We start from the raw sequence: 17,815 nt of genomic DNA on the forward strand, positions 1-17,815 counted from the left end.
ACAAAAAAACAATTGAAAATACCATATTTTCAATCAAATTGGCCAGCATCCCCAAAAAGTAAAAGTAAAAAGTCGTGTGGCATTAAACTGTAAGGTTTTAATGTTCTATCAAGTATCTGTTTAACACAAGCATATTTCAGTGATGGCATCAACCATGAAATATTAGGCAGCACAAATTACGGTCACGCATGAAACTATTAGTTGTATGCAAAGATCAATACAGGCAGAATAACCACACAGCAGCATATCCTATTTTTATTACTCTGAGTGAAAGGCATTCCTGGTGCTTCATTATAAGAGCAGCGTCTCTGGTGTATACGAGAGTTATGCAACAGCAGCTGTGGTATTGTGGAGGAAGTGTGGGGAATCAGTATTGGCTACTAAGAGACAATAGCTCCTGCATCAGGCCAAGTGAGGGTGAATATTGCATGAAGGGACGAGGCAAACAAATGGCTGGGAGATGCTATGCCCAGTACCCTCGTGGGACAACATGCAGGAAATGCAGCATGCCTGATAATGTATTGGTTAGGTGAGTTTGGGGCAGTGCTCTTTAAAATCTCAACATCCCAAATCAGAATTGAATCTGTTTTGATAACAGTGCTGACTTTCGTGGGAGGTATGTCAAGAACAGAGCTGTTAAATCAAGCACGGGAACAGATGGGGAGCACCTGCATTTACATTAAACTGTTTATAGTGGCTGTTGTTTCCGGTCCTGGTTTGAGAACACGTCACACAAACACAGCATAAGGTGTGCTAGTGGTTTAGTATGGTGCCCACCAGAACACTTCACAACACTGTCATGAGGACCCAGGGTCAAAGGAGGAAAAGGGGTAGCTTGAGATACTTGCAGCAAAAATATCAGCACGTCTTTGAGAATGGCTATGGTATGTAGATTGTGCTCGAGTTAAATGTATTAATGTTGTCACGAACTTACATGGTTTCCTTATTGGGTATCTGTGGTACAAAGAGCAACATATTCGTGAAGGCATTTATGTACTATATGTAAATCAAAACAATCAATATATATGGATGAAGAGATGTCGTAACATTTTCTACTATGCTAATTCTAACTAGCGATCATGATTTTCTTTCAGATTTGAATGTCATATGCATATTTTAAATTTGTCCTTCATAATATATTTATAACATATTTTTAAAATTTTCCCAACCACCATCATCAACAGATTTAACAAACATCAAAGTAGAATCAGTATATTCAGGTAGATATGGTATGTAGACTTACCTGCAACACAGCATGATCCTGAAGAGAATAGTTAAAAAATTGTTTCTTAATTAAGTTGATTCGTTTATCATTAGTTCTGCAACTATCCTCGTCCAAGTGTTGAAATGCCCTACCTGTGTGTGTTCAATGTCACTGTATTGCACCATGGATCATTAGCAGTGCCGCCATAGCGAGACAGAAATCAACACCTTTGATTCAGTTTGATACTGTGTTTGTATTGAATTATTACACCAGTGTCTCACCCGCTTCCTATGGGGATTACCATACTTAGTCTTCTGATGTGCTTTCACAGGATACAGCCTCTTAAAGGGGCGGTCGGGTAGCCCAGTGGTTAAAGCGTTCGCTCCTCACGCCGATTCGATTCCCGACATGGGTACAATGTGTGAAGCCCATTTCTGGTGTCCCTGCCATGATATTCCTGAAATATTGCTAAATGTGGCGTAAAACCACACTCACTCGCTCACGCACAGCTTTTTAAAAAGGGATGGTGTGTTTTGTGATCTGGTAGTCATGTAGTTTTGTTAAAACATTACCAACTGAGGAAGTTACAGTGTTGCATAGTTGGACTCTAATAGTTGTAACTTATTTATTTTAGAAATATGAGTGTGGTTTTACATTCCTCATATTCCAACAGTATTGCAATTTGGCTTTAGATATTCAGACCAAGGCTTTGACCACTAGGCTATCAAACTACCCGATGAATGTGTAGAGATTTCCCAGATCCTGTTCAGGATGTCTGCTGGTATGTCTGGTGCTCTAACTGTCCTGTATCGGGAATTATTTTACTTTCAACCTAGTCTTTGAAATGATACACATAAGGAAGGATATATGGATGTCAACTTCTTTATTGAGGAACACAACGTTTCGGAGTATATACTTACTCCTTCATGAGGTAAATAAATGCTATGAAGCAGAGAACATATCTATGTACCTGTAAGAACAAGACAAGTGATAAGATAACGAAGGTGGAAACTTAACAAGGGAAGCCAACAGTTATCAAATATATCAACACGAGTTGACAAAAGTGGAAAAATTCTGAGGCTTGCCGAGGATTTTTGCCACTTTTATCAACGAGTGTTGATATATTTGATGTCAAAAGACACGAGGGTGAGATTTTATTTATCATCCAACATCATTCTTTCAACTTTTTCAATTTGTAGACAGTAATTAGCAGTGTCTTCAGTGCAAAAAGTACTGCAAACAGCTTCAGTAGCAGAGCCATTAGTGATGTCATTTGATTGTGACGTCATGGTAACCAGTGACGTCACAATGGTCTGCAAAGCATTGTGATGTAATTTCATTGCAGCAATATCTACAGTGTAGATATCGCTTGATCTCATCCAAGCCTTATCTCCTGTTGGAGTCAGTTTTGGATGATAAACCATCCTATCGCCCACATGAAGTGATGAACCCTAAAATCACAGCTTAAATGGCAAAACTTTGTCAAAAGAGTGAATAAAACTTATTTAAAATGCATACAAAAATGAGGGAAGTATGTAAATACACACATTTTTTATAGATTTACTCTAAAATGGGAACACTTGCAGAGAAATTATTGTTTCTGATAGATCAGTATTTTGCCCATGTCTTGTTAAAATATTTAAAAAAATTACTTAATATCAACTCACTGATTTGTTTGAAAGCATGACGGTATGTATCTTTGCTCACAATATCAATCACTGGATTATCTGGTTCAGACTTAATTATTTAAAAGCCACTGTCATATAGCTGGAATATTTCCGAGTGTGGTTTTAAACATCAAACACACATTAACAGAGTCACTACGGTATGAATGTTTGACCATGTCACTTGATGGAGTGTGCCGGTTATGACAATGTGCCCGCCATGTTGGATCAATGGTGACGTATAATAGTCTTGATCTTAAACACAACCAATGTCATTATTTCATAACACTCGGCGTGAGAATCAACGGCACTGCAAAATTAGACATCAGTATCTTGAAAATATGATGATAACATTTGAGCTTTAAATATTCATAATCTATAAACCCTTGTTAAAGGGTTCATTCTGTAAATATTCAAAATTTCTTGAATATTTTATTGAATCGTAGAATTGACTCTGCTTTTGCAGAGATTTCTTATGAATATAGAAAGGGTTTTGTATCTTTTACTGAACATGTGTGAGTGACAACCCATTTGAGATATCAGGTATCTAAAATACATGTGAAAACCTGATCGTTTTAGAGTGTTATCATGATATAACATTTATGCTAAGTTTTCTTATAATAATTAGATCCACATCAAGTGCTGTTACGACTTATCATGGTGTAATATTTACTGGATGCTTTGAAAGAGATTATGGTGTCACTATAGACGAGCTTGTGTTGGGGCTAATCCATATTGCACTATAGACGAGCTTGTATGGGGGCTAATCCTTAATGAGTCTAAATTGAAGTAATTGCTGAATGTTATTCTAATATAGGTGATGACAGATTTACTTAAATAAAATTGTTCAAGGTAATCTATAAGACTATGTAGACATATCTTTTGTCTAGGAGATGGGATCTTGATACCTTAGGCTAGCATTTATCTAAAAGCTTCAAATCTATTAAACTATGTCGACATAACCCTTGTCTTATTGAATAGTATGTCTAGGAGATGCGCTCCCGTTACCTTAGGCTAGCATCTATCTAAAAAGTTATGAACTGAAACTACTGATATTTTATATATGCATTTTACCTGATGATAAGTATTACTAGCTAAACTATAATTATATGTATAAATATTACACCATGATAAGTCGTAACAGCACTTGATGTTGGCTGGACTACTGAGTCTATGCATAGTCCAATCAAAATCGTGTAAAGAAATCGACATCTGGTTCCTACACAACATGGATTTCAACGTGCAGATTTTGGTCGGCTGCATAAGATGTGTACTGTCAACTGGGCGTTGACAGATATTTTCCAAGTCTTTTCCTGTTTAATCTCGGTGCTCACGTGATTTGATGCACTTAGCGAGGTAAGACCCATTTGATTACGACTTATATCTTGATCATTGATCAGATCATCTTGACATGGCAACGCCATGTTTGTGTGAAGTAAATGCAAATGATATGAGAGGTGGAATCTAATTGGTCAATAGGAGGGACATAGAAGGGACATAACTCATAATAGTCACTGGTGGCGCTCCGATTAAGCCAAGAAATTCCAGCCTAGATTGGCAAGGGCGGAAACTGGACTTTTACAGTCAGTTAATTCCCTGGCCTGAGGAAGATGGTATACCAAGGCTTCATTCAAGCAGAAGGATATTTATAAACTGTCCATCAGTGATTCTGTTACAGAAGCATAGATACCTCACAACAGCTCTAGTTTATACTAAGCCTGAAATGCAAAAGAGAAACCCCAAGGTCTTATACAAGGTTAAGCTAACAATTTTCCATGTAGAACTCAATGGACCCACTATAATTTATCTGTGGCTCTATTGGTCAGTTATGGCGCCGTTGGTGTAGATTGGACTTAGCCATGCAGAACTATTTACATGGGAGGCTGCAGAATATGCAATATTCCAAGTTTGTCTTGGCCATCAATGCCAGTTTAATGCTCAAGTTGGACATGGATGCTTCCAGTCTCTTGGGAACTTTCATGAAGTATGCATGGTCTTTGACTGACGACTTCATGCCCTGGAATGCCTAATCAGGTCCTCATCTTGGAAACTGGTCCTAATCCGTATCACCCGATTATTCCAGAGGTATTCGAGGTATTCCCTTTGGACTATATTAATGCCATGGTCGACTGTGGGGAGCTACATCATGTCGATGCCCTGCACTCACCCAAGGTTAAATGCCAGAAACATTTTACAATTAGAATGTATGTTAATTGGCCATAATCATCCGGTATTATCCTTTGACGACAATTGCAACATTGTTATAGAGCCTGTTATGGCATGTAACAGCTTGGAGGTTTGAACAGAAGCTGCTGGAGGTCGTTGTTGAAGTGTTCTCGTTTCCAAGGTCATCACTCTCAGCAGCTGTGTCAGAAGCACTCAGTATTTATAACCTGTTGTTGTTTGGGGTGTATTTGTACATTTATACTCATATCATCTCAATGACAATGCACTCTCCCCAGGACATTTGTGAATGAAGTTTGTGGTATCCGACTCAGTGTGATGCTGAGGAATTCTTGCTCAAGACTGTGGTCAATTTTGTGGTCAAGATTGTGGCCAATATAGTGGTCAAGATTGTGGTCAAGATTGTGGCCAAGACTGTGGTTAAGATTTCTTCACAGCATCAGAGATGGTATGGAATGAAATATTGGCTGCTGATGCTGAACTGTGGTATACTATATAGAACATCTGTGGTCAGTCATCATCACTATGTGCAACAAGTGTTTGCTGCGAGGCAAGGTGTTATGACATTTTATTGCATGTTCCATTGTGGTCAAGATTGTGGCCAAGACTGTGGTTAAGATTACTTCACAGCATCAGAGATGATATGGAATGAAATATTGGCTGCTGATGCTGAACTGTGGTATACTATATAGAACATCTGTGGTCAGTCATCATCACTATGTGCAACAAGTGTTTGCTGTGAGGCAAGGTGTTATGACATTTTATTGCATGTTCCATTGTGGTCAAGATTGTGGCCAAGACTGTGGTTAAGATTACTTCACAGTATCAGAGATGATATGGAATGAAATATTGGCTGCTGATGCTGAACTGTGGTATACTATATAGAACATCTGTGGTCAGTCATCATCACCATGTGCAATAAGTGTTTGCTGCGAGGCAAGGTGTTATGACATTTTATTGCATGTTCCATCTATAACACTTAACTTTCACCAACAGTCAATGATACTGGTCATGTATTCAACAGCTGTGTTATTTCAGTTATTCGTCTCCTTGAAGTTTTATAACTGAAATTGTTCACGAACACAGCAGAGGAAACACCAACTCTTGTGATTCGGCATTTTAGGGGAGACATCTTATGAGAAATGTGATACAAGCATCAGCTGTTGCTTGAGAGTTTTATGACATATGGCTGAGAATCTTGTGAAAATTGCAAGTGAAAGATCTGTACTGGTTGCGGGAGGACCTCGATTTCCAAAATAGGGAACTATCAAAGTCAGGGAATAACCAGTTTCATGAAAATTGCAGTTTTGAAAATCCCAGCTGGTTGTCACTGGACAAAGATTTCTGAAGCATTGCAATATCAGTACCTCTGACCTGTTGTCTTGATTGAACTCAGTGGATAACATGGTACATGACTAGATCGGGGGTTGCCAAACCTTGAAAAGTGGTTCCCACTTTCCTGTTAACCCCTCCAAGTTGGGTTCAAGAAGTGGAATTTGACAATCCTCCAGAGTCGATAGATTCTGACATGTTTCAGTCAACAAGAGACTGTAACAAGAATTTTCATTGAGGGAATCCCAAGTTTCAGCTTGTAATCTTTACATCAGCTGAGGTGATAATTATCAGATCTTTCACCACAGGAATTGTCAGCATCTGATTTGCAGATTCCGCATATTCCGAAGCTGTTGCAGCAATTAGTGTCGGTGAATTTATGGTTGTAACAACACAGGATACACCTCCGCTGTTTACAGATTCAGTCCTGTCTTGCTTAAAGATGTTTTCGTAATGCTTTGGTGACCAAAGGTCATTTTACACATTTTTGAGATTCTTGTTTGAGACGATTCTTCACCTACTTCGACAAACAGAATAGGATACGGGCTTATGAAAGCCTGAATTGTCTTTGAACATGGCTATTTGTGGAAAAAATTGAACTGTCTGTTAGGGCCAATTTGGGAATGTGTCTAACTTTATGTTATAAACAGGTGCAAGTGTAGCATCTTTAAAACAAGGACATTCGTGGAAGAAATTGACCAATCTGTGGGGCCAATTTGTGCATCTTTGTGTCTGCCTTGTTATGAACAGATAAACGTGTGGCATCTTTGAAAAAGGATATTTGTGGAAGAAAGTGACCTACCTGTTAGGCCGTGTTTGATGTGTGAGGCATGTGACTTTCTTCGTGCTATTAGCGGAAACAAGTGTACAGAAGTGTCATTGAAAATGCAACTTTTGTGAAGGAATCTACCGACTCAGAAGCCAAATATAGCCAAATGTTACTGGAATATGACCTGACTTTTGACGACCAGTGCACCAAGAGTAAACGCGCTTTGTGTATATTGATATTCCATTTAGGGATACTACATCATTGGACTCTCTAAGTAGCTATCCAATGTGTCAAAGTCAATACCATAAACATCTACCACACACCACTCTAGGGGAAGATAAGTAGTGTTAAACGTTACTGGTATATGTAAAATATTATTTCTGTATCGTCAACAATAATTAAGTGCTGAAGTGTTTCATTAAATCACACATTGTGCTAGTACAAATGAAAAAGCAAGGCGATATTTTTTCTTTTTTGTCAATATTAATGTTTGAGCTAAATATTTCTGACAAATGTCTTGAAAAGAACGTCTCTGAGACATCATCTTTCTTTAATATTGTCAAATGTAATTAAATGTTAAAGAGTTTCAGTAAATCACCCATTTTTTAATCGATAGTGATGTTTCAGTTACATATTTCTGACAAATGACTTGAAATGAACATCGCGGAGACATCATAAACCTACATTACAGGTCATTGTGTGTTTAGTTGGATAAACTAGCATAGCAGAGAATTGTCTAATACTACTTTCCTTAAAGCATATCATATCCTCAGGGAATTTTGAAACTTGGCAACAGTGATCCATGTCCCTACATTGTTGAGAAATGTTGGGTACAATTTAATTGTTGAACTGCATTGGCAGATGTTTTGTTGTAACTTCCTAAAAACTGTTTCCATAATAATGTTTGGGACTTGGCAGTTGTAATCAATTTTATTTCTGTTATTTCTGCTTACACTTGAACAGCCATGTTTGCCTTGTGAGGGACGAAAGTTTTCTCAGAGGGTCACCCATCAAACTCTTTTATAGTTTTCGCTTCAGACAAGTTGCAATAAATTGTCATGTATCAGTGTGGGATATCTAATGTGAATTGTACTATTATCCTAAAGTTAGATCAGAAGGAGCATTGCTCTTGTGTTGGACAATCAGTGATAGTTTGTTGAGTATATGAGTATTAGATTTTGAAGGAACATACTATATTCCTAACGTTACAACAGGGATAAGTATCGCCTTTTTGTGTTGGAAATCGGAGATAGACTGAGCAGCACAACAGCTTTGTGAATGATAGATTTTGGAGGATTATGCTACTTTCCTGAACATACTACTTTCCTGAACATACTACTTTCCTGAACATACTACTTTCCTGAACATGCTGGATCGGTCATCAGTATCATGAGCGCAAGATTTTGCAAAAATATACTACTTTCCTAAGCAGAAGAGAAGATACACAATTCACAATCTGCCTGTGCTCAAAAACTGTTTTAAGAATCCATGTGTTTTGACAGATTGTTTGAAGTTCACAAAGATGTCTGTCAGTGTTCAGACGTGTTTAGAAGCTCAGCACCCACTTTGTTGCTAACTTTCATCAGTCACAAAAAGTGTCTCTTCTTGAAATATCAACCAGCTGAAATGACCTGGAAGCGATTCTCGAGGTTGTGGCAGGCACATGAAAGACTCCATGATCAACACGTCAGAAATACATACATTCTTTCCTAAAGATTATTTGATGAGCATTATCCTCAGGAAGGACAACAGCAATATTGATTTTAAACTTTCTTATATGATAGATATACGACCTAGCGTCATATATACCCTTGCTGTACTCAATATCAGAACTGTATTGAAGGCATAGGCTTGATGACTTAACTGACAAACAGCAGTGGTCAGTATGTCTCTGGCGCTAGCGGCCAGTGGGAGTGCCCCCCGCCCTAGGAGGGATTCCAACAGTCCAGTTCCCCCTGGAAGACGGCAGAGTACCCCCAAAATAGCCCTCATACTCTCGCACTGGAGCTCCATAGAAAACACTTGCATTGTCGGTATGTACACTATTGATGGTGATTTTCTTTAAAATAAGCTCCAGTTTCTGGGATGGTTCTTTATGAGTGAATGTACTGCTTAATGCAACTTGACATCCATAAACGTTTTAGTTTATTTATTATTCATGACTACTTCTTAAAAAGATGATCTTGCTTTTTATACTGATTGCATGTGTTACATGGGTTGGGGAGATGTACTGTTACAATTGGCTTGCCTTTGCATGTGTTTGTGATGGGTGGAGCAGGATATGCTCACCTTTTTGGAAAACACCTGGTACCATTGATGTTTGATAGTGATTCAAGATCACATGCTAGTGATATAGTCAGATATGTACAATCAACTCTATTACTTTTATGAATATGGAAAGGGTTTTGTCGCTTTTATTTGTAGAAAACATATAACAATCTAGTTGCTGATTTTGGAAAGAAGTGAGGTTTTATCACCTTGGGCATACACGAGAGGCTTAGAAAGGGAGATACTATTCGTATCTGAACTTGTTATGGATAGTTGACAGTGAACAGGACTTCTGTTGAAAATCTAAAGATTTAAAATACAGGAGTTATTTCACAAATGTAATATAGGTTGTATTCTTTGAATTATTAACAATGATAGCAATAATTGTTTATTATTTATTATCTGTCACGGTTCCTAAACTGCTGTGCAGATTTCGGTCAATTGCAGGAAAGCATATGCACTGTCAACTTAGCGTCAACATATTTTCCAAATATTTTCATGTTTTTAATCAAGGTGCTCACATGATTTGATGCACTTTGTGAAATCAGTAAGTACCCATTCTATAACAACATAGATGTTGATTATTGATCAGATCGTCTTCACTGGTCGCCACCATTTTATTTCAAGCAAATGCAAGTCATATGAGAGGTGGAATCAGATTGTCAACAGGAAGGGCATAGAAGGGATATCACTCATAATAGCCAATGGTGGCACCATGATCAAGCCCATCTGGAGAGCGGAAGGTCCGGGGTTCGATCCCCGGCAGCGTCATACCAAAAGACGTTAAAAGATGGTACTTGTTGTTACCCTGTCTGGCACTCGACATTAAGGGGCTAAAACAAGGACTGGTCGGCTCGGAGTCAGTATACTGTGTCTGAGTGGGGTATTCATTTTAAACTGCGGCATGGTATCTCAATGTGCTAGCACTATAAATCAGCATCATTCCGGACTAGTACAAGCAGCTACACACACACGCTTGCATGCACGTCGCTATATAAGTGCAACAATCTTGGACGCGATGTTAATCTCCATTTCACCTTCACCTTCACCTTATGATCAAGCCCAGAAATTATAGCCTAGTTTGGCAATGGTGGAAACTGGACCTTTACAATCAGTTTACTCAGTTGCCTAGGGAAGATGCAATCTCAATGAGTAGGTATTGGGCAAACTTTTTGAATTAAAACTGCTTATTATGTAGCTCATTGTGAAATAGAGAATCTCACCAGAGTGTCTTTTGACATCAAGTACATCAACTAGGGCTGGCACGGGTCCAAATTTACTACCCGGGTACCCACCACCCTATTACCTGACCCTACCCGGGTACCCGCTGTAGATATTTAGAGATAGGTACAAACTGTCCAATTTGGAAAAGTTTGACCGTAGCCCTGGCAAAATGTATTTAGATACACGTGTAAGACGACCTGGTCATGCATACACTGAAGTTTAATGCATGAAGTGTTATCTTTATTCAGACATATAAAAGTCAGAAGGAATGGGTGCATTGACAGAAAGAAATGGGATATTAGTGATGTATAGTGTAACCATAGAGTTTTAGATACTTTTTGTCATCAAACAATATATATCATGTGACTAACCACGGGTCCGGGTAGTCCTGTGGGTACCCGGGTCCTACTCAGGACCCACCCGAACCGGGTACCCGAGTTACAAGTCGAATATGTCAACACAATCCTCACACCTGGAAGATGTCCCCATATTTATTTTTTTTTATATTTTTTATTTGTTGCATGATGTCCCAAAGTGGAGGCTGGTTTCTAGATGGACATTTTGTTCCAGAAATAAAGTTCTCTTATTCAAAAATATAAATCTACAAAGTAAAAATAAAATCCAATAGAGCCCAGAACAATCCTAAGCAGTCTAGACTTGCCAAATCATTCTAGACTTGAGTTGAGCTCCCTTTTCAATTTTATTCTCTTGGGTCTGGGGGAGAGACAAGCTAGTTTCAAACAGCCAAACTAGATGTGCATGAATTCAGTAATTAAATGTTCATTGATGCTTTGACCAGTGTGTTTAGAAATACTCAAACACAAAAATATAAGATATCTACAACCTTACATTTTCAAAATCTGATGATTAATTTGACATGGTAGAAGCACAGGTGTGGTAAGAATAAACTAGAAACTGATATATAATAGAGGTGTAGCAGATCCTTGCATGGCTAAGGGATGCAACGTTGTCTATATTTTCTTTGTAATAAGTGATCCCTTAAAAGTGCCAGTCAGAAAAATGGAAAATGAATGAAAAACTGTTTGGAGATTGCCAAGTCACAGGATTATCTCCCTTCCACTATTTGGTGACTCTTACAGTTTGTTTGTTAAGAGATAAGCATACTGTGTTTTCAATTTTGAGCTTGGTTACTTGTAAATTAATCACACTAAATTGAATTTGGAAATCAACACACGTGTTTATCTCCATACTACTGTAGTGAGTGAGTGAGTGAGTATGGTTTTACGCCGCTTCTAGCAATATTCCAGCAATATCACGGCGGGGGACACCAGAAATGGGCTTCACACATTGTACCCATGTCGGGAATCGAACCCGGGTCTTCGGCGCGACGTGCGAACACTTTAACCACTAGGCTACCCGACCGCCCCTCCATACTACTGTAACAAAGATCTGGGTGGAGAATAGGTCTTCAGCAACTCATGCTGGTCATAAGAGGTGGTCAGGATCACTGACTTGATTGATGCATGTCATCGTGTCCCAGTTGTGTAGATTGATGCTCATGATATCAATCACTGGATTGTCTGGTCCAGATTATGTACAGACCGCCATCATAAAGCTGGAATATTGCTGAGTGTGGCATTAAACAACAAACAAACGAAGAAAAATAACAAAATAAAATGTGAACAATGAGTGAAGAGGTATGATTGGGTCTGATGTTATGAGTAGGTGGTTGATCAGAATTACGGAAACATCGATAAAATAGCCTTTCAATAAATATGGTGCTGTAAATCCTCACAATAATGCATTTAAAACAAACATTGAAAGTGTGTAGCACAACAACATCTTAAGGCAATGTGTGAGTGAGTGAGTGAGTATGGTTTTACGCCCCTTTTAGCAATATTCCAGCAATATCACGGCGGGAGACACCAGGAATGGGCTTCACACAATTAACCCATGTCGGGAATCGAACTCGGGTCTTCGGCGTGACACACGAACGCTGAGGCAATGTAAAGTTGGCACCCTTAGAGAAAGTTCAGCAACCCTCACATTGTTAATTAGTTAAACACTGCATGTCCCTATTAGGAAATCACACTGCTTTTTGTGATGTAGAAAGTATGGCGTCGCAGTCGGTTATAGAAAAATGTGAAATTTCAAGATTGAAATACACTCTCTGACTCGATTTCTGCCAAAAATATATTGCCACAATACTTTGAATATTGTATCATCTACAAATCTGCACTTTATAACCTACACCTGTGCATATTATTTTAAAATACCTCCGACAATGACTGAGAAAGAAGAACTTGTCAAATTGGCTGTTTCAATCAGAAGTGATTACTGTGATTTGATACCTCTGACTGACCAATCAGAATCAGGTAATTTCTATATTCATGGTAGAATTCTGATTTACTGACACAGCATTAAGAAAAATTGCTTTATTCTAATTTCATTCCACATTTATGGTCTTTTGGGTTGGATTCATAATTAAACAGTGTAATAAAATGAAATGTCTAAAAAGACATACCGTATTCGACGTAATAAGCACCCAGGGCGCTCTCAAAATTAGAAATAGGGGGCTCTTATCAGAATATTATTTTGAAAGAGTTGAAAGATAAATTTCATGGTTTATGCTGACGGCCTGGAATATTTATATATGACAGATATATTTTTCCAGGATTTAATTGCCCATAATTAAGGTAGCATATAACACATGAGTGTGTATCATACAGGAATGAAAAAGTCTTGTGTACATTGATCAATCTGAAGGGGGCTAATTCAGATTATTCACTAGCCAATATATTAGCAAATTTCGCCATGGGCGTTTATTAGAGCGGGGTGCTTATTACACCGAATCGGTATGTGCATTAATTTGCAGTGAAGAAATGTCGCAGTAATAATCTCACCATTTTCAGCTAGTCACTAGACTGGTTTTTAAACCAATCTTCTCTCTAATGCTCAGGACATAAGAAGTGATTTAATAGATTGTGTTTCTGTCGTGTATGTGACTTGCTTTATAATATTCAATCAGATTTTCAACAGTTTTTATGATATCCAATAGAAAACCGTTTCATATTTCAAACTATCACCCGTCTGAGCAGCATAAATGATCGATTTCATTCCACTTAACGTCCACACAGCAGCCTTGAGCTGGTGATCCAGTGATTGGCCATAAGGGGTAGTGTTCTCTTCATGTAACCCTGTTGCCAATGGAGACAGTTGCAGATATCACAAAAACCAAATTCATGGATTGTAATTCACTATAATGGTGTTTTTATTAGAGTTTTGTGTGAACGATGTGATTGAGCGATGAGATAAAACTTGCTCCACAAAGCAATCATCCCCTTATATCAGCACCAATATCAAAATGAATTCTTTTGTTAGTTCTGATATTTTGTAACTTGAATGATGAGAATGTAATGTCATCTACTTTGCAGCTAAATACAATATGATGTATTGTGTGAACGACGAGTCTCTAATGGCTGCACCTCTGAAATACAGTTTGTTCTTGTTGAATCCTGTTGGGGATTCCGAGTTAGAATAGGTCCCCAGCAACCTATGCTGTCTGTAATATGGAGATTCTGGGTTAGAATAGGTCCCCAGCAACCTATGCTGTCTGTAATATGGAGATTCTGGGTTAGAATAGGTCCCCAGCAACCTATGCTGTCTGTAATATGGAGATTCTGGGTTAGAATAGGTCCCCAGCAACCTATGCTATCTGTAATATGGGGATTCCGAGTTAGAATAGGTCCCCAGCAACCTATGCTGTCCGTAATATGGAGATTCTGGGTTAGAATAGGTCCCCAGCAAGCTATGCTGTCCGTAATATGGAGAATAGGTCCCCAGCAAGCTATGCTGTCCGAATATGGAGAATAGGTCCCCAGCAACCTATGCTATCTGTAATATGGGGATTCTGGGTTAGAATCGGTCCCCAGCATTCTATGCTGTCTGTAAGATGGTGGAAACTGGACTTTTACAGTCAGTTAACTCCCTTGCCTTGGAAAGATGCCAAACCACCTGCCTCACAACATTTTTATGAATGAATGAATGAATGAATGAATGAATGAATGAATGTAGTTTCTTCCATCAATTCATCAACAACTGTGACTGCAGCTTAGTCCAGCCATTGTCCATGAATTACTGATGACCAGTCATACAGAAAAGTGCCCATCAATGTTGAATGAATCATTTCCCTGTACAGGCTCACGCGAGACTAATGGCAGCCCCCCAGTACTCATGCATAGTGTTAACAGCTGCCCAAAGTAGCGGTTTCACAAACATTGAAAACATCTACGACCTGCGTCAGATTGAGCTTTCCACGTTATACCATCTTCCTGAGGCAAGGGAGTTAACTGACTCTAAAGGTCCAGTTTGCACCCTTGCCGAACTAGGCTGGAATTATGGAGTTACACTTTGGCTGGACTTACGAGTCTATGCATAGTCCAATCAAAATTGCATAGTAAAATCAACCAATTCGTATACAACATGGATTTCAACGTCCATATTTCTGTCGACCGCAGGATTTGCAAATGATGAGTACCATCAACTTGGTGTCGACAGATATTTTCCAAATCTGTTCATGTTTTTAATCAAGTTGCTGACGTTATATGTGATATGATATCAGAGGTGGAATCTGATTGGTCAATAGCTATAGGAGGGACATAACTTGTAATAGCCACTGGTAGTGCTATGATTGAGCTCGGAAATTCCAGCCTTGTTCGGCAAGGATGAAAACTGGACTTTGACAGTTAACTCCCTTGCCTTGAGAAGATGTGTTATACTGACAGTGCGATATAACTGAAATACTTGTTTTATGTCTGACTGTGGTATAAGACATTTAATTGCTAATGATTACAAGAATAGCAATAGTTGTTGTTGTACTACTACCACTAATACTAACAATACTGCTGCTAATATAGATAATTATATAGATAATATAGATAATAATATAGATATCAGTATTGAATATGACATAAATATTAATATAGATCATAATGATAATAATATAGATAATACAGCTTATAATATAGATAATACAGATTATAATATAGATAATACTACAAATGTGATTAACAAGATTTTGGCCAAATACAGCAAATTATGCTGACCTCACATGTAATATGTCATCCCTATATCCCTGAAGGATGGAGTTGACACTGCGTTGTTCTCAGGGCCTGAGGTTTGGTACCTCGTGATCCCTTGGCACTGATCAGGAGAGTCTCCAGCCCTTCTGACTCCTTGCCAGGACCACCTTCATCCTCCTCTGATGCATTATACTGTTTAAATGATGATGATGATGATGATGATGATGATGATGATGATGATGATAAATGTAATAAATGACATAACTGCGTCATTGACAGGGTGATGGGAAGGTTGAAAAGCAATTGCCAAGGTGATGAATGATGATGATGATGATGATGATGATGATGATGATGATAAATGTAGTAAATGACATAACTGCGTCATTGACAGGGTGATGGGAAGGTTGAAAAGCAATTGCCAAGGTGGTGAATGATGATGATGATGATGATGATGATGACGATGATGATGATGACGATGATGATAAATGTAGTAAATGACATAACTGCGTCATTGACAGGGTGATGGGAAGGTTGAAAAGCAATTGCCAAGGTGGTGAATGATGATGATGATGATGATGATGATGATGATGACGATGATGATAAATGTAGTAAATGACATAACTGCGTTATTTACAGGGTGATGGGAAGGTTGAAAAGCAATTGCCAAGGTGGTGAATGGTGAATGATGATGATGATGATGATGATGATGACGATGATGATAAATGTAGTAAATGACATAACTGCGTCATTGACAGGGTGATGGGAAGGTTGAAAAGCAATTGCCAAGGTGGTGACTGATGATGATGATGATGATGATGATGATGATGATGATGACTTTGCTAATTATTAGCAGCATCAAAATGATAAAATGATCAAATTAAAATATGTTCAAACTTTACCCCCCAAAACCCCCTCTCAAACCACTGGGCTTTAACCCACATTTCTTCAGTAAAGTCCCCGACGTCTAATTCCCGACCACCAAACTGCTGATGCAGGAATTGTGGCCAGTGTTTGATGGCTTCAGGAAGTGAGGTACACTTGACTGTGGGTTGATTGTTTCCTGCAGATACTGGAGGCGTGCGAGGTCATTGTTCTCAGAGTAATCAGTGTTGTTCAATTGAAAGCATAGATGCTGCAGAAGCACAAATGTAGCTATGAATAATTTGCACAAAAATCAGTATTCATTCATACTGTTACATTTGCCCACACATGGCCCACTATTCATTCTTGAGAGTTGCTTCCCGTGGACATGCCAGGATCTGCTGTGCATGGAATCCCTGATTCACCCTGATGTGAACTTTTGTCTGACCACAAGATAGTAGGGGTGTAACGATACATTATTGTATCGCGATACAAAGCCCACGATACAATACATCGATTTACGACCCCTGTATCATGATACATAGCACACGATACAATACATCGATTTACGACCCCTGTATCATGATACATAGCACACGATACAATACATCGATTTACGACCCCTGTATCATGATACATAGCACACGATACAATACATCGATTTACGACCCCTGTATCATGATACATAGCACACGATACAATACATCGATTTACGACCCCTGTATCCTGATACATATGATACATTCCATTACAAGTTATGTTCATAAGAGAAACCTTTGAACCAGCAGCTTACACGCAACTTCTCTACAGTATTTGATAGTTGGCTAGAAATAGCATAACATTCACAGTGCCCTCTACCTATATGTTTCCGTCCTATAATATCCAATCTACAAATGATTCAGAGTTGTGATTCACCCACAAAAAGAAAGAATATCAACTTGTGAAATAAAAGTACTGTACCGGGATACGAATCGTATCACACCCATAGTATCGGGATACGCATTGTATCACGCCCCCACTGTATTGTCACACCTCTACAAGATATTAGTGACGGTGTGTTAAACCCAAGTTGTGAAAGGCAGATGAAATGTCATGACATAACTGAAAATATGTTCAATGAGGCACTGAAGTCACTCAGTCTGAAAGTACCACCAACTTAACTGCACCTTAAGTCAAGTAATGGAAATTCAATGCATTCACAGCTAATCCCGCTGCAGTGGTAACGTGACATATGAAATATGATGCATTGAACATACATCCTACCCGA

The 17,815-nt window shown here is 38.6% G+C and overlaps 1 protein-coding gene across 3 annotated transcripts in view; it reads left to right on the forward strand.

Moving 5' to 3' along the window:
* LOC139461213 (uncharacterized) overlaps nt 1-17,815 on the forward strand; it is a 206,747-nt gene that overhangs the window by 117,384 nt on the left and 71,548 nt on the right. Inside the window, exon 1 of one of the 3 annotated variants that reach the window (XM_071242816.1) lies at nt 793-884. The exons of the other annotated variants lie outside the window; for them this stretch is intronic. Within the exon in view, the coding sequence (XP_071098917.1) occupies nt 800-884 (85 nt within the window). The 5' untranslated portion in view covers nt 793-799. Of the gene's footprint in view, nt 1-792; nt 885-17,815 lie in introns of those variants that run through there. 3 annotated transcript variants of the gene reach the window in all.

This window comes from Haliotis cracherodii, unplaced genomic scaffold, assembly GCF_022045235.1.
Source record: "Haliotis cracherodii isolate W230 unplaced genomic scaffold, xgHalCrac1.p SCAF_14, whole genome shotgun sequence".
NCBI classification, from domain to species: domain Eukaryota; kingdom Metazoa; phylum Mollusca; class Gastropoda; order Lepetellida; family Haliotidae; genus Haliotis; species Haliotis cracherodii.